General features: G+C 40.9%; 1 protein-coding gene across 29 annotated transcripts in view; it reads right to left on the reverse strand.

Moving 5' to 3' along the window:
* LOC308160526 (neurexin-1a) overlaps window positions 1-18,196 on the reverse strand; it is a gene marked incomplete at its 5' end in the record, with an annotated part of 306,372 nt that extends 288,176 nt beyond the window's left edge. For 28 of the 29 annotated variants that reach the window (XM_080534460.1, XM_080534459.1, XM_080534455.1 and 25 more), the window contains one exon: window positions 17,485-18,196. In XM_080534460.1, coding sequence (XP_080390586.1) covers window positions 17,485-18,196 — 712 coding nt within the window. Of the gene's footprint in view, window positions 1-17,457 lie in introns of all 29 variants that reach the window. The other variant, XM_080534464.1, reaches the window with a different exon arrangement.
* Between the last annotated feature and the right edge of the window lie 782 nt (window positions 18,197-18,978).

Below are 18,978 nucleotides of genomic sequence, written 5' to 3' on the forward strand. Positions count from 1 at the left end.
TAAACTGTTAAATTAAATCATATTTTTGTCTGGCCAGTTATTGCTATTGAGTCATAAATTGCATGCTCTTCACTTCAGAAAATACATGTTAGGCTATATATTGATATATTGAAATAATACAAATTCAAAGTACACATAGCTAATTAGTCCACATATAATATTATTTATTCTTAACCAAAAGTTGCATCTAGGTTGATTTGTATAGCTTCCTTTTCAGACTTGTATGTAGTAACATGCAGGCTGCAGTCACCATTTCAAAATGTATGCTAGGGGTCTTTTTATGTCAGGGGTCAATTATGGCAACCAAAACCGTAGGCTTCCCAACATCAACAGTTTGGAACATCATTAAAAAGAAAAGAAAAACACTGGTGACCTCAGCAATCGCAAACGTGCTGGTATGACAGACTTCTACAGTGGATGATCGAAGAATGCTCACTTACAGTTAGATTACCTAAAAATAGCCTGCAGAACTCTAGTAAAAGGTAATATGGACATATACGATGAATATTATCAAGTGATTGCAAATGGGGAGTTTTGGAGAAAAAAGGATCTGCTGATAAGATGTCAGCATACCAGCTCATCTGTGCAAGGTGGAGGGGGTGTTAACGTTAGGACATGTATACCTTCCACTAGGACTGACTAACTTGTCTTAATTGATGAGGTTACTGGCAGCAGCAGCAGAATGTTTTCTGAGGTGTACAGAAACATCTTGTCTGCTCAAGGAGAAGCAAATGCCTCCAAATTCATTGGATGGTGCTTCATCATACAGTAAGACTGTGACCCAAAACATACTGCCAAAGCAGCAGTTTTTCAGGGCCAAAAAGTGAATGAATGAATGGTCATTATTGTCATTGCTATAGTACAGGTACCAAACAACGAAATTTAGGAGGGGTGGCTCCCCTGGTGCTAGGAAAGAAAAAAAAAGAAAAAAAAACACAAGAAGGGAAGGAGCTGGTTTACATAAATAAAGGCTGTGTACACTATCCACTATACTGTACTGTACAGATAGACGACTAGGGTTGTCATATTGCACATAGTGTAATTGCACATTCATTTAAAGTGTCACAGTTTGCAGGCTTGAAATGTACATATTTGTGCCTCAGCACTACACCTGATTTTTTCAGTCCAGCAGCTGCCATCAATCCGTCCAGACTGTCCAGGGCCAAAAATTTGCTGTGTTCAAAAAGTGTAACATTATTGACTGGCCAAGTCTATGAAAAGAAGAAACCCAGCATCTGGTAGGGTCAAGGGCTTGCAGACTTCAGGAAATGATTGCATACAAAAGATTGTCAAGTTAACCAAACACTAAACATGAATGCTTAATTTGGACATTCGATCAATTTGTCCCATCACGTTTGGTACCCTGAAACAGCGCAACAACGCATTAAAAAGTGTTGCAATTTCTGAATGGTGAAACCAAGTACCATACACAAATACCATCAAATAAAAGCTGAGAATCTCTACTTTATGGTAATTGTTTGATTTTCAAATCCAGAGCAAAAAGAAGAAAACACGCTTCACTGTCACATTACTTACACAGGGCAACGTACATAGAAGTACTCCCCTCCTTTGTTTACTCACTAGTTTATCTGCAAACTAAGCAAAGCAGTAAGACACCCCCTCAACAAAAGAAAACTAAATAGAGAAAAATAGAGAAGACGAAGCAGCACGAAGGTCAATGCGATCATTCAGAGAACGGATCAATTTGTTGTTAAATTACAATTTAGCCCAAATCAAGAGTAATGAGTGGGAGCTAGGGTTCGTCCCTCAGCTCTGCGGTTTCCACCAGAGGAGTGTTAGTGGCATCTTACAGCTCACCATCTCCCTCATTATCCTCCTCAAACCACAGTAAGTGTGGAGAGAGATGGAAGGGGCCAAGTGACCAGCCACTCTGATGGAAATCGATAACACTCGCAGCTGCAGCTCGAGGACGGGACAGGACTTCTACTCTCACCAGCTGACTCTGCTGGCACCTTTATGCCTCGAGAACAACCCTGGCTTTATGTAGCCTTTCATCAGGCCTTGTGTCATCCCTTTATTGATCTCAGATAACATGGCTAAATAGTGATCTAGTGAGCTCCGTACGATCAAGTATTCTGTTGCAAATTTTACACTGCAAAATACTGATGTGATGATTGCCTGCCTCTAGCGGGGTTGAAGGACAGCAGAGCTTCAGATGTACTTGTAGCAATGCAACAACAACAAAACTGTGAACATCAACATTGAGTTGTGCTATAATTAGGTACCACTAGGCCTACATGATGTTGTGGCTTGGCCTCTTCATCTAAAGAACATACAATAAGAGACTCCCATGGAATACTGCCTAGTGTGAATGTTACAGTATATGTAGGCTAAACATGCTTGAAAGAGCATAATGTACTGGTACACTAGTAGCCTCTTAAGGCGCGATACACAGCACTACTTTAGTAGCAATGATGTGTGGACAATGTGCCCAGCTCTTTCCACGAAGACATCCTTTATCTGTGTTTGGCCAGACAGAGGGGATTGTTGGAGCAGATGTACCAGAGACCTCTCCATTCTTTCGCATCTTGTGGGTCGGACTGATCCAAGAGGATTATCACAGAGTAGTTTATAGTTCTAATAACCTTAATCCCAGGATTGACAATATCTGGGATAGTATTACAGATGTGGAGTTAAATCTTCTTTTTGGCATGCAATAGCTGATAAACACGAATTATGTGCCTTGCAATGGAAACAATGCAAAAAGTAAGCTGATAGGTTAGGCTGCTTCAGCACATTTCAAAAGCACTACAAGCAATAAATAATTGGCAGCAAAGCCATACAAAACTAGGTTCTCCTCACTATACTTCACCATATATTGTTTTATAAAAATACACCTATTTTAGTTATTGTTCTTCTAATAGCCTTGCAATACCACTGGAGACACAGGCAGAGTAAAACGGTCCTTGTGCTTCAGTGTGATAGAGCAATTACAACACACTGCTGCACTTTTGAAAATAGTACAACACAATGTACAAAAAGGAATTTCCTCAAAGCCAAGTGCTCCTTAAAGAATCAATCAGCATGTGATGAAAATCACAGCCCGTGTTTCATTTCCATCCTCCCTCTATCATTACAAGTATGCTAGTGTTCTAATAATGGCAGTGGTCCTGCTGTGTCCTATAATATGCTGTTTTAACTCGTTCTACTGTACTGAAAGTGTTGGCACAAAGCTATCCATGAAGAGTGGATCCCGACCAACAGCATCAAAGACAAAATATTGTTCTGAAAGAAACTGAGATTCTACAGCCTGGGATCTGATGAGTCATTCCTTTACCTCTATGTAAACATCTTTGCTCAGTGTCTCGTTAACTGAGATCAAATCAATCAGATTTCAAGGCAAACGTCCCACATACAACCAAATGATATGTTCTTAAGAAGCTATGTGAAGCTGTGTGTTGCATGAAATACAAATAGGCCAGGCTAGTATAGAGCTAAATGAATCTAAATGAATGAAGCTTGGTAATGCGTTTTTGAAATATCAATCAGAGGGCAATAATTGTAATAATTATAAGGGCAGTAATAATTAGACAATTTTGCAAGAGAGGTGTATCCATTTTAGACTTTATACTGTATGTCATATTCTACGGTAATGAATCATATTATTTATAACATCATATAATACCAAGTTCTACTGACATGCATTGCAAATGCATATGAGGGGTTTCAAGACAGACTGATTTGTACACTGGGTTGTGATGACAGTGGTTGGTTACATTCATGACCACTTATCATGTTTACATAATGTATAGACACTAATAACTCTCTCTTCTAGGTCCTTTCCCAGATGATTGACCACACTTAGCAGACATCCTGTCTGCGATCAAATCAACACTCCTTTCTTCCTTATTGTATGGTTGATGGTATGGTTCATATGTTCATTTGGACCAGGAATATCCTATATTTTAGACTGGGACAATGACACTAGCTTCAATAACAACGGAAGCACCGAGCTAACGGTAGAAGTTGGTGAATAATTGATGAATGAGTAGATAGCTAGCTAGCTAGCCAGCCCTGAGCTAGGGTCAAAAGACAGACAGTGTTCTGAGACACAGCCAGCTGTCCTACCCGCTACGGTGGTTACGTCCAGAAGAGGTCTGCCAGTGACAAGGTCCGGTGTTACTAACCAGTTGTGAAGCTCCTTGTAGCTTAGTGCTAAGCTAACGAGTATAAGAGCTCTTTAAATGTGCAATACAACCTGCTACTGTCTGTCTACAATAATGTTTATTGAAAGTAGCAATCAGCACTTATTTAATCAGCATGTTACTTTGCAAATAATTTACAGGCGCTAGCCTGTTTACATTCACTTTTTAGCAAACTTTGTAACTGTTCTTTATGTGGTTGTCTGCAAGTCTGCAATTCATTACGGAGCTACAAGCATAACATTATTATCAGTTTTTAATTTAACAAAATACTAAATTTCAGTATTTTGTCCAATGACTAGTAGTTGTTATCGCTAACTTGTGTCATATTTGTTGAAAATAAGCTCTAAAATATAATTGATCAATTATTGATGTGTGGTAGCACAATGGTACCACATTATGCTTGTACTAGTCTATTTCTACAAGGGAGCCTTTAATCTACTTGTGTCACTCCTCACACCTTTTGACAGTCAAGTGCAGTTGTATTTAAAACAAGGCACAAACCCTCAGAGAGAATCCCTCTAATCTTTTGAATCCAATATCTGTCTAGCTCAGAGGGAAGGCAGTAACTGGTAATCTGCCTCTGTTTGAGCGACGCAGCAGGAGGCTTCAAGTCAGAAAGACACTTCCACAGATCCACAGGGGCCCCAGACATACTATCTGCTCTTACAACGGAATACATGCTTAAATAATGGCTATTGGCTAGTCTCTGATGGTACAGTACATTCAAAGTGTACGATTGATTGGCATATTCAATACCGTCTTTTCAACATACCCTAGTTGCTCCAAACTCATTGGGAAATAGTGATGTGGTAAATATAAATAGTGAAGATGCAATCATCAGGGTCAAAGCCAATTGTAATCTGTCTCTAAACTGAGTCATACATCTTTATTGAGTTTGATACAATCTTACTCCTTACCATACCAAATGTGATGATTTAATGGTTATTATTACACACATAAAATGTACAATTGCTTCTTAACACTAGAACAGTCATGAGAGAACAGCCCCTGTGAGTAAAGAAACATTTGATATCTTTGCATCATAACAGGTTAAGCTAATATAAAGCTATTTTGCCGTTTTTCTGTGTAAGAAGCAGGTTAATTTACAAGCAGCCAACTAGTGGTCGTTGTGTGTAAATAGCAGCTTGACAAAGAGGTCATATGACCCCCGAGGTGGCTCTTTTACTAGGTGAAAAAGGCACGGCTGTACTAGTGTTAAGCATGCTTGGTCACTCCAAAATGATGCAAATACAGCTTGGCAAAGCACTCTCAGTACTTGAGACAATAGGGTCTGGTGTTTTAGTCCACGAGTAGGGCAAGGTCTTTTTTTTTTCTCCAGATTATGAAAGTGCAAATTGAAAGCTTTCAAATGATGTGTTATCTGAAAAAAGTTGAAGAAGATATGCATATTTGAATGTTGATACCCCCCAAATCAACAAACAGAGAAGTTCAGCCTCAATGTTTTCAGACACTTTTCACAGGCAGGTAATGGGTGGGAGCATTAGCTGGTTAACTCCACCCCCAACCACTCCCCCAGGACAACCACTCCCCCATTACGCTGCCTGCCATTATCTACCTGTCATCTGTCAGTGGGGTTGTCAGTTAACCCTCAGGAAACAAACTTGCAGGGCTGACATGTTTAAACTGCTAAATAATAATAATCATCATAATAATTCAAGCCCATTTGGCTCGATTGCAAGGTTTCACAATTCCCAACATGTGGACCTTTTCACCCAAGCCGTGACACAAATTATACTTTAGCCCGTATTAGGGATATATTTAGTCTTGAAAAAACAAAAGTTTGATTAGATGAAATGTAGGCCTATATGTAGAATAATCTACGGCAATTTACAAAAAAAGAATCACTCCATTACTTCATTATCCATTCCAACACAGGTTACAGCTAAGCAAGCAGTAGCTGTTATGTAGGAGATGCATTATGGATATTGCAAATCCTTACATAATGTACATTGCTTCATATGAATCACATTACTAGACACACATATTTTTCTCATGCAAAGCTTGTAATGTTGCAAACAAATGGGATTCAGTGGGATGCTGTTAGAGCTTTGCTGTCCTACTTTTACCTAAGTGATTTAATGTTTAATAAATGTATGATGAGATTCATAATTCCATTTCATTAGGATAGAATATGGAGTTGTGTAGTGCATCCATGTTATTTATCTAATGAGTAATGAGAGGCTAAATTCAGAGAACTTATCGGGCACAGACCAGTGCATTTAAATGATTGTTTCGAGCAAACAAAGAGATTTGTGTTTTGTATGTGTGGGGGTTGGGGGGGATCCTGTAATCTTTTCATCTGATCAAAGTAGTAGAAAAGCTTTTAAATTATTTAATGGAAAGGAACACATTTCAGATTTTGCCATACAAGGCAATTGTAGAGATGGATCTTGTTGTGTTTGGTTAATATAAGGATTTGACGAAGGATCTCCAGGGAACAGACAGACTAATATTAAAACAGGTTTGGAGAAATGTGATCTAAATGGTTGAATGTGTCAATATGCTCCCTGGACTGCCACACATTTACAGTACATGTATGTTTCTCAAGGGTGTTGGAAAAACCCCTTCACAACATCCAACCAAATGAAGAACAGTCTCCAGGAGGTAGGCATATCATTATCAAAGTCTACCATAAAGAGAAGACTTCACAAGAGCAAATACAGAGGGTTCACCACAAGGTGCAAACCATTCACAAGTTTCAAGAATAGAAACACCAGATTAGACTGCCCAGTTCTGGAACAGCATTCTTTCGACAGATTAAACTAAGATCAACCTGTACCAGAACAATGGGAGGAGAAAAAAATAGGGAGAAGGCTTGGAACGGCTCATGATCCGAAGCATACTACATCATCTGTAAAACACGGTGGAGGCAGGGTGATGGTATGGGCATGCATGGCTTCCAATGCCACTGGGTCACCTGTGTTTATTGATGATGTAACAGAAAAAATGAAGTCTGCTTTCATACACTACTGTCTTTAGGCTGCTTTTAAATAATAGGCACTACTATAATACAATTAGGCCTATATTATAATAAAATAAGCATTATTAATGTTGGATGCCTACACATCACTGAATAGGAGGGGACAGGATAATTTTTTATTTTATTTAATCCATTGAATAGGCCAATCTTGATAGGCATTTCCCCCAACGAATGATGGAATGAATTAAACTAAATTAGCCAAATAAATGAAAATGCTGGTCATATCCAAAAGAGCGTGGCTAAAATGTCTCTTCAACAAGTCTGAAAGTGAGCCTCAAGGCAAGCCCAACTCAAGCGCCATCTGCACATGTAAAATAATACTGCCCTTGGGCTGCTAATGAATCGAATAAACATGACAATGTCATAGCATTAGCCTGAGTCAATGGAATCAGATTCAATGATGTTTGACCGTTGTGGGTAAGTGGCGCAGTACTCATGGACACAGTAGCATGATTGGCCCATTCTCACTGTCCCATTAATCCCAAACTAGCCCTTAAATATGCTTTCAAATAATGTTGTCAAATAAAACAACACATAATGAAGGTCTGAATGAAAATACTGTCTTCTTTCCACTTTGTGAGGCCATGAAAGCATCATCTCATCTCTCCACCTGGCTCTTCTCACTATACACAACCCACTTCACATTCACAGACAGTTCTGTTAAAACAATAAAGTAGGCGGACGAATCAACCATCCTAGGCCTCATTTCCAATAATGCCGAAACCCAGTACCGCCCTGAGGTGACTAGGGCTGCCACGATTAGTCGACTAGTCGCGACGACGTCGATTACCAAAATCGTCGCCGACATATTTGGTAATCGACGTCGTCGCATGTTTTTTTGGAGCTGAAATAAGCGATAAGCATTCGTTTTTCTTCCCTGAAGCTGCCACTGGCTAGCGTCTCCCAGTGTCTTTGATGTACATGCGCAGTGTCGGTCATCCGGGGCACACGTGACGTCCCCGGAAAAACAAACAGAGAAATGTCTTCCCGTCCTCGTACCTCTAAAGTGTGGGGGCATTTCAACCACAACGTTGAAAAAAAGAATGTGAAATGTAAAATTTGCAAAGCTGAACTCGCTTATCATGGCAGCACGTCTATGATGCGCGAGCATCTAAAAAGGAAGCACGTTGTGGCAGATGACGAGGAAGACGATGGCTCGTCTCGGTAAGCTAGTTAGCTTGTTATTGGCTAACGATATCGTTACGTTAAAAGCCTTCTTACATTATTTTACGTTATGTGCTGTAACGTTGTCATCAAAGCGATACTTATCAAATAGCAAAAAATGTTGTCTTGACGTTACAGTGCTAAGAAGGCGCGTTCTACTATGGATAGTTATCTTGTCAAGATCAAGATGCCAACGTGCACACCCCAGCAAGCCACCGTCCTGACTGGATCAATCCTGAACATGATGGTTAAGGATATGAGACCCTTGTCCATGGTTGCTGACGAACCTTTTCTCTACAAACATTTCTTTTTGTGGATAATTGCTCTTTTTTAGTTGCCTTAGTGCCTACCTCATTTTATTTTGCAGCACTATTCAATACATTTAAAATGTATGTTTGATGCCAGAGATGAGTGAAGCAAAGCAAAACTTTTGTACTCTGTACAAGTATTTATTTTTGTTTTTGTATTCTTTTGGTTGCCTAGTGCCTAGCCTACCTCATTTTACTCAGCAGTTTGCACTCTCTACTACTCTTTACATTACATTACATACAAGTGATGCCAGAAATAAATCTGCAAAGTTCATTAAAATATCTATTTTTGAGTGAACAATCATTTTAATTGTCTTTATTTTTAGTTAGCACATGCCTACAACAACAACTAACAACTTCAAGCTAAATTTAGAAGCTGATTTAGAAGATGATAGCTAAATAAGAGCGATTGAGTAATTGTGCGATAAGCTGTAATTTATGATCCAATTAGTCGACTAATCGTTAAAATAATCGGTGACTAGTCGACTATGAAAATAATCGTTTGTGGCAGCCCTAGAGGTGACCCAAGCCATCACTTGGTGCACAAGTAACAACCTCATACTTAATTCAGCCAAAACCCATTGACTTCTGACGCAGGCCAAATCCCAAACTTCCCATACAAATAAACGGCGACCCCATCACCACCACTGACTCTTTCAAATTCCTTGGAACGTACATCAGCAATAATCTGAAATGGAAAATCAACACAGAACACATCATTGCAAAAGCTCAACAACGTCTCCATTTCCTTAGGCAGCTTAAACAACTTTGCGTAGAACTGGCGGAAAAAAGCTTGCATACGTAGACAAGCAAGAACGTTTACGCACACCAACATTCGCATTTATAAAACGGTGCACATGCAAGTGGGTCCCACGCCTTTATAAATCACAATCAACTCAGAATTTTGCGCACGTGAACGAGCGTCTCGTCCCACCCTTTTAACGCCCATGGTTGCCTATAAATGGTCAGTGAAACGCCCCAAATTAATATTAATCTATACTGACCGCATGACGGCAATGACGGCAAATCCCCACAGAAAAGGAATTTCACCCAGTGAAAAATTCTGCGCAACAGTTCTAAGCAACGAGCATGTGATAACAACATATGGAACTGCACTCATATCTCGGAAACTACGTCAGTTGTTGCACTTAACCTAAGCTAGCCTTTCATACATGTCTTATTATATCCTCAACATTATCAAATGAAACCCCACTTAGTGGCTACAAAATATGATTGAACCACTCTTCCAATCACCTCATGTATTCTTTCTCCAGAGATTACCGAACAGTCGTTTTTTCGACCGTTTAGAATGGAACATCAGAGTACATCAGATGGATATTCGCAAAGATGCCAACTGCCACTGATTTTTCCACTGTGTGTCATACAAACTGGGCCATTTAGGGTTGCGTCCACGCAGCCAGGACGAACTTTGAACCCTCTCTCTGAGTTTGCCGCACCAGAATAACTGGCATCACTGAGTTAGTGGGGCACTTGGGCTGATGTGGTTGCCGTGCATGGAATGGCCAGAATGCTGGGACGGGATCTACACATTGTAACCAGCCAGGAGCAGCGCACCCAACTAGGCTATCTGGTCGATAATCAGGATTCCCACACCTTCTGAAACATCAAATTCAAGCACCTTTTCAAGGACTTTCAAGCACCCTTCAAGCACCTTTCAAGGACGTTCAAGACTCCATTCCGTCAAATTTAGTTGACGAGCCAAGTAAAACATTTTTGAATATATATATTATTTTTTTTGAGAGAGAGAGAGAGAGAGAGAGAGAGAGAGAGAGAGAGAGAGAGAGGGGGATTCAAGCAGTTTCAATGATCAAAACTTTTAAGACCTTGATTTCTTTTTCTCAAATTCACAAACTTTCAAGGATTTCAAGGACCCGTGGGAACCCTGGATAATGTCCCTGCCAGTAACCTTCCATACAAGTTGTAAGTCGGTTACTCCTCTTCTAATGGACATTGGAGAGGAGCATTACATCAGAGAATTGGCTGTTCTCTTCCTGTCGGACGCTGTGAGGGAGAACGCTCATTTTCTTGCCTACCACGAGTCAAAACCTACATGTGCAATAGAATGGGAGAAGGTCGGCTTTCAGGACACAGCCTGGTGAACATGAACTACAGCATGGAAATATATGTTGAAACAGTCGTTCACACGTTTATAGAAAGGAACAAACGTAAAGTGTTGAACAGTGGCTTACTGCACAAGTACTGCACAAATCCTCCAGTTGTCGCTGCCCAACTCGAAATCCCACCTTGACTCCAATAACCTGTATGAACCATTCCAATCTGGCTTCCGTTCCAAACACAGCACTGAAACAGCATTACTAAAAATCTCCAATGACATACTCCTCTCTGCTGACTCTGGCCACCTCACCATCCTCATCCTCCTCGACCTCAGCGCTGCCTTTGACACCATCAACCATTCCATCCTCCTCACCCGTCTTCAATACTCCATTGGCATAACCAGCACCGCCCTCCCCTGGTTCAACTCCTATCTCTCAGACAGACATCAATACATCTCAATAAATTGACTGCAAATCCTCCACCGCTCCAGTCACCCACAGTGTCCCCCCAGGGTTCAATACTAGGCCCCCTCCTCTTGATCCTGTACATCCTTCCCCTTGGATAATTCCTCCTCCGCCACCGCCACAGCCTCCGCCTCCATTGCTATGCCGACATCACCCAACTCTACCTCTCTTCCAAAACCATCTCCCCTACCACCCACTCCACCGTCACTACCTGCCTCAGCGACATAAAATCATGGATGCAACAGAATTTTTGAAACTCAACTGCAATAAATCCGAAATCCTCATCATCGGCCCAAACTGCCTCATCCGTTCCACCAAGACATTCTCACTCAACATCAATGGCTCCCTCTGGAACACCCTCCCCAAACACATCAGACAGGCCAACACTCTGCCAACATTCAAACAGGCCCTCAAAACTCACCTCTTCAAGCTTGCCTTCACTAGTTAACCCTCTCCCCCTTCTCCCCCTCCCCATTCCATGTGTCCCCAGCACTACCTTAATTATACTTTTTTAATTATACCCATTTTTTTTTAGGTCTTTTACCTTTGTAAAGCGTCTTTGAGTCTCTAGAAAAGTGTGGTATAGGCCTAAGTCTGATGTATTATTATATGTATTATTATTAGTAGTAGATTTATCCAATCTCATTTCATCAGTAAATGGTGCACACTTGCCAGTAGCAGCAGTGTTTTAGGTGTGGTAGTAACACCAAACTACATGTAGCCTACGTCAGTGGTGACTTTTTTGTTTATGTTTCTGCATTGTTATAAACTAGCCTATATAGAATACCACAATTAAACTGCTTATCCATATAGGTTCTCCACCCACATATTGTCCAGCATGCACGTTTTTATTCAGAGGACAATAAAGATAATATTTTTTTTCTTTGATAATTTTTGTATGGTCTGGTCTTGTATGACCTGCCACTGTTACGTCATATTTTACAGAATGTTAATGAATCCAATACTACAACATATAGAGAGAGTGCATGCTAAGAGCAAAAAGCATTGTCAGTGGTGGGAACCAGTAGAAGAAGAACCAGAACTGGTTCCGACATCATTAAAATCCTAACAATATCCTAATAGTAGTACCTTGGATATCATCTTTTGCCAAGAACTTGGAGTATCATCTCTAAGGGAGTGAGGGAGGCAGTGACAAACTGTCACTGTTGAAACCATCACAATTAAATTAAATGCAAACACCCCTTAACTCACCCTAGGAGTAAACAACTTAGATCTATTTCAACATTTTCAAATGCATTGTCAAGAATACATTGGATAACTAAAACCTATCCCTAAAAAAAATACGTTATAATAATAATCTTAATAGTGTTGATCTCAAATAAGCAACATTAACACCAAGTAACAATTGTTCCAACACTAGCTACCTCCCTTCTGTTTTGGGCTTTTATGGTGATTGCTTGTCAACATTCCTAAGAGAGCGAGAGAGATAGAGAGAGAAAAGGATAGGGAGGTATGGTCTAGGATTTCTCCCACATAATCAGTAGTACATCCATGCATTATGTCTTTTTAAAATAGCGAGTGAGTTGAGATATGAAATGCTTACTGTGATGCAAATGTATGACCTACATAGAGCATCTCTGTTGCATTGAAAAGCGTCAACACAACCCCTCCACACACACACACACACACACACACAAACACACACATTAAATGTTAAGATGAGGGCGGTAGCACATGTAGAGTAGTGCAATTAAAAGCAGATTGACGTCCTGATTACAACATACTATAAGAGTTATCCTTATTAAAATGTTTTGTCCTGACAATTTGTTGCATCAATTCTTGTAGTAACATAACAATGTTCTAAATATAGGCCTAGTCCCAGACAGTCAGAACTGAACACCACATCTTCTGCCTTCTCCCCCCCTCCCCGCCCTCTTATCTTTCCCTCCAACTACACACTTAACTGTAGAGAAGTACATCACCACAGGTTGGACAGAATTGGGTTACAAACGGTCAAACTGTGTTTCAAAAAGCAGATGAAAACCCAGACTGCCACAGTACTGAAAGTGCTGAGGAGAGCTTTAATCATAGCACCACAACACAACCTTATAGGGGAGTGGCTGTGGCGCAGGAGGTATAGCCGGCGTCTAATGATTGCAAGGTCGGCAGTTCGAACCCCCGCTGGCAACATGTCGAGGTTTCCTTGGGCATGACACTGAACCCCAAATTGCTCCCAATGAGCGGGCCGGAGGCTTGCATGGTAGCTTGCAGCCATTGGTGTGTGAATGGGTGTGTGAATGGGTGAATGAGAGGCTGTTGTAAAGCGCTTTGGAATAAGGCGCTATATAAGTCAGTCCATTTACTATTTAGGGGTTTTGGTGGTAAAACAGCTTATTTGGCATTTATTATTCACAAATCAATATCTTTAATTGAGATTACGATCAAACAGCAGTAACTATTGCAGGTTGTGCATTTAACAGATTATATTCTATGATTGCTAATAGTAAGGTTTGATGTAGCTTGCCAGTTTCTCTCCTGAAAGGTGACGTAAGAGTCAAGATTTGTTTATAACCCTAAAAAGTAATGACAGCTGTGTCCTTTCTCCAGATACCCATATGTCACCCCTTGTGGATTTTGATAACATCCAAGTAACCTGGCTACAATATGTCACACTACCTCTTGGATAAATGTGATAGTGAGTCATCTTTGTAGAAAATGCAATAAGCAATATCTTTAATCCAGTATTACCCTACTGATCCTGCATTAATCCTGCAATCCAATGACTATCACGCAGACCATCATCAATACTACCTGCAATACTGCAATCCCACTCTCACCATCAGGATCAGGATCAGATCATGATAAATCCCCCAGATCCTCAAACCAATACTGTTTGACTAGACCAAGTCCACCGAACACCCGACATGTAGACCTACTGTAATCCAGCTCATCTGGACAAATCTTCACTCTTTTAACACTTTGTAACATTGCCTCTGCTGCAATAATTCATGACGCTAATGAACTATTTAAAGGACATCTACGACGAGGACCCTTTGACATACTAGAGAGTTACCACAGTCTTGGTCATTAAGATTGCCTGGTTACACATCATTGATGTGTCATGGGAAATTTGCCCAGCAAATTTCAACTATCTGTATCTACATTAATGATTAGCCTATTCTGTGGACCAAAATGACCCTTTATGCATCCCTGTCCCGCAATAGAAAATATGCAATACATTACTGATTAGTGTAAAGTACTAAATCTTTTTTATATTATTGTATGCTCCATTAAGACTACCTTTACATTCCTAAAATGCACCTACCCTGTCAGGTCTGGTCTTTTGGTGGGACATGGGCTCAGTGCTGGACACAGCAAGTGTTACATGCGCCAAACCTGGTCCAAATGTGGAGAGCCAGCCTTGAGAATGACACTTTGTTATGGCCCAGCTCTGGTAAGAGGTATGTGGCCCTGAGCCATTCCTGTAGTAACTGGTTGACCACACTCAGTGTGGTACTGGGCAACAAAGTACCTGGGCCACATCCGGATGCCGGTAGAAAACAAATGTGGGCCAGATCTGGACCATCATTTATCTGCTGACGCATGATGTCCTGGAGTCCTAATATGAGAAATTAAGCACACCCATCATGTTATCTTTAGAGCCGAACCACCTGTTGCCACACTTCCAAGAGAAACCTTTCTCCGAAAAATAACCAGCTACACTACACAAAGTAACCAAAACATTCAATTGAAGGTGAGGAGACACTCCCCAGCCAGCCAGCGCAGACAGAGCAACTCATCAGCCAATATCAGACCCCTAATGGTTAAATGACGGCATCCGTTAGCCGTCATTAGCCCAACAGCGCATCACTAATGATGGGCTGATCTGCATTGGCATGCCCATGGATGGGTGATGGTTGGTAGGCCAATAATAGACCTATTTGATAGATCATTGTGCAAAGATGTCAGTGTGCAAATGGTAGACCAATGGTCAGTATGCTAGTGTGGTAGACCAACAATTGGCATGCCTTAACCCATAACCTTGGTATGTAAAAACTCATTCTTTAGCCATTTGAGCTAAATATTAAGCTTGATAGCAGAGTGGAAAGATTGTAAAAGGGAAAGGGGAAATGGCAGGGGAGCGGTAAGAGGGTGGCAAAGGAGTAGAAAGGATGGCTTGCCAACATCCAGATCAGTGTGCCTCCAGTGGACTGACTCAGGGCCGGTTGCTGGTGTCGGATTGCCAATGGCGGTCCTATCTTTGACCGATATGAATAATACTCAGCTAGCCGATGGCAGTGTGACAACGGACCACTGTTTGTGGTGTCGGCTTGCCGCTGTTGGGCCATAGTAAAGTCGATGAGCAAAATTCTGCCATGCAGATAGAGGGCTGCTGCCTCTGCCGACAATGGGCCATTCATAGGCCACCACAAGCTATCTGGGTCAATTCATGATGTCAATTCACATGTTTCGAGTACTATAGGCCTTGATAGCACTGCATGCAATCTCTTTTCACACACTTGACTTTAAAAGTGTAAAAACAATAGCCACATTCTTACGAACACATTTACGAGAGATATTTCAAGATATCCGGGTGAATGTTTCCACTTACTGACATTCAATATGGTACCTGTACTATATCAATGACAATAAAGACCATTCATTCATTCATTCATTCATTCATTCATTCATTCATTCATTCATTCATTCATTCATTCATTCATTCATTCATTCATTCATTCATTCAATATGCGGTCTTTTCTTTAATAAATATGAAACGTCATTGCTGTGTGGTTTCAATTCTCTAGTCCCCAATGCTACAGTCCATCACAAATACACTAAAGATTTGATCAAACATCCACATATTCCGGTTTATAATGGAGAAACCTCAATTGGATGACTATTTTGCAATATACTACAGCTCATGTATGTGCAAAACAAAACGAGGCGTTGTGTGTGCATGTCAGTTCTCAGAACATAATCCTGGTAAGGGGATTCATGACTCACATAATGAGGTTGTATCACGGCTGTCCTAGGAATAACCTGTGCTAATGCACTTCCTGTGCTGTATTGAACACAATAACCAGCCATTTCTGAGCAGCAGGGCCAAAGGACTTGGATATACAGTATGCACAATATGGATCTGACAATATCACATTGGGTGCTAACCACAACCCTAACCCTCCTTGTTTGGATATCCACCCTGTGAATACTCTCACAGGGGAAATATTCCTTTCAGCCTTCAAGTTTTTCTGTAGTCAGTTTCAGCTTCATGTTCACAGCCACAGCATACCTATTAGGAGTGGAACGTTGTGCAATGTTAAAATCGAACCACGTCATTTGACTAATTGGGGTATTAAATAAAGGGTGGTTTACATAAGGGGAATGCAAAGTGAGAGAGCTGTGTTATGTTTATTTTATCAACATAGCCATGTACAACAAGAAAATGACAAATAATGACAGTGTACAGAGCCTATCCAAACATTTCTCAAACTGTGATCACAGACGCAACAAACCAACGTGAACCTCAGTCTAGGATGAAGGTGGTATGTGCATGGACATTAGTCCAACACGTTACGCGTTAATCCTTAATCTGTAGGTCTACATCCAGTATAAATTCAGTATTCTCTCTAAAGATCGGACCCAAGTATAAAGTTTAAAGATTTATGGTGTACATGAAAAATGTGCAAGGTACAGCATATTTCATGAAAAGCACCAATTATCATACTTCATGATGCTTCCTTATCCCTCTCACCAAATTCCATTCTGGCACTATCAGAAAAAGGTCAACATTATCATATCATTCTTATGTGACTGACCAATAGCCTACACATCTTATCAGACGGCATGTTCATCCTTTTGTTGTTTCAACTCATCTCTTGTACTTGAACCTGTATGTCAATGAACTGCATTGTCTATTTACTGTTTCTAAATGGAAACTTTTGGAAGGTAAGTCATTGGAGATAAAATAAATCATAGGTCAACCAATCCCAGGTGACCTATTCAGGGTGAACGCGTGACACCTTGGAGAATGAAGAACACCTGTATGTTTTGCTAATGAGGCCTTGCAGGAGCAGATTCACTCATTATCCATACAAACAACTATGACGACATATTGAAAGGTGCTTGATCATTAACTTATTTTGGACTTGTATCAACTTGACAACAATTATATTGTAGACTATAGGTCTAAGAGGAAGGGAAGACATGCTTTTATGTATGTCTGCATTGTCATCTTCATGGTTGAAACGTGTGTGTGTTGTGGTGAATACAGGGGAATTTGTATTAGTTGTAATAAAAAATAAATTAAAAAAAACACAGCCCAAAGTGAACCCAGATCTTACCTTCACTGCAGTCCTTGCCCTGGTATGCAGTCTGGGAGCAGTCACACTTGGGTTCGTCATTAACGACGCTGCAGAGCCCTCCATTTAAGCACATGTTGGTCGCACCGCAGAGATCATTTACAACCCCTGCACTGTTGAGAAGCAACGACTCCGTACTGTTGACCTTTACGTCCGTTATCCATCCCGTGAAAGGCACCTGGTCCTTGACCGCATCTGATGTGAGTCTCAATGCCACAGATCGTAATTCCGGCGGTATTCCCCCAAGAAACAAATGGCTGAAGACAGTCATATCCCGTCTTTTCGACTTCACCTCGACCCATTTCACTTCTTTGTCCACCATGAGCGTGGTGTTTTTAAAGTTTCTCCTAATTGTGACGGCGTGCCACTGGCTGTCGTTCACCGCCGTGTCAGTGAGCACCGTGGCCGGCTCGGCGCAGAAGATGGAGAAGCGCAGGCTGAGCTTACCGTTGTGTATGAGGAGTTCTAAAAAGTCGCAGAATCCCTCATCGTCGAAGTACACTAACAGGCCATGGGCACTCTTCGTTTTCATGTTGAAGCTCATTTCACTCTCGCAACATGCGTTCCACATGGGAAACCTGGCCCATTGTCCCTCTGCACCTGTGAACTCCAAACTTGCGCCAGTGTCTACCGCGCAGCACATGAGCAGGCCTACCCAGATGAGATAGGCTCCATGACGCATTGCCAGAACCATGATGCGAGTGGTTAGTGGTCTCTGAAATACCGCTGAATCTGTTTTCAGTCGGAAATTAAAATCTAGCTATAAATAAATAGGGCTGAGTGACTAACTGACCACTAAGAAATAATAACGATGTAAACTGACGCATTGTAAACCTGAGGTAATTACGTGGTTTGCAAAGGATTTACACATGCTAGGCCTACACTAGTCCCCCGATGACATGACCATCGTTGCATTGGGCCATTTCTAAAGCCTTATGCATACCCTTCATTCAAACTCTTGAGTACTTAAATAATTGAATTGTCTATAATAATGTGTAGCCTATAAACAATTGATTTGAAAGCTCTTCTGTCACACGACTTCTCTTCTTTTATAATCCAAATATTATAATTTTCCCCAAAAAACATCTTAGGCCTATGGTCATTTACATATCCATTACTTTCTCTTGATTTTGTAACGTGCGCAAAGGCTCTTGGCGCCCACTAAAATGCGCTCAATTCTACCGGTGTTGAAGCCGCGTCTATAATCATCATATTCAAGCCATCACGATGGAGCGGGTGTGAGGAGGAATCAGAGCTTTTTTCTTTTCAACCTCCATCCTCCGAAGCAGTGCAATTCAAGGCCAGTCTCTGATCCCAAAGCTTACTGATCACCGATCTGCAAAGAAAAACGTAATACACATTGAATTGTGTTAGAACCATTGTATCAACTTGAGTCACCCCATACTATCATATCGTGAGCTTAGAATGATACGGTTCTATCTCCGTTTAGAATGATAAGGTTCTATCTCCGTTTAG

This window comes from Nansenia antarctica (assembly GCF_963989245.1).
Source record: "Nansenia antarctica genome assembly, chromosome: 1".
Taxonomy (NCBI): domain Eukaryota; kingdom Metazoa; phylum Chordata; class Actinopteri; order Argentiniformes; family Microstomatidae; genus Nansenia; species Nansenia antarctica.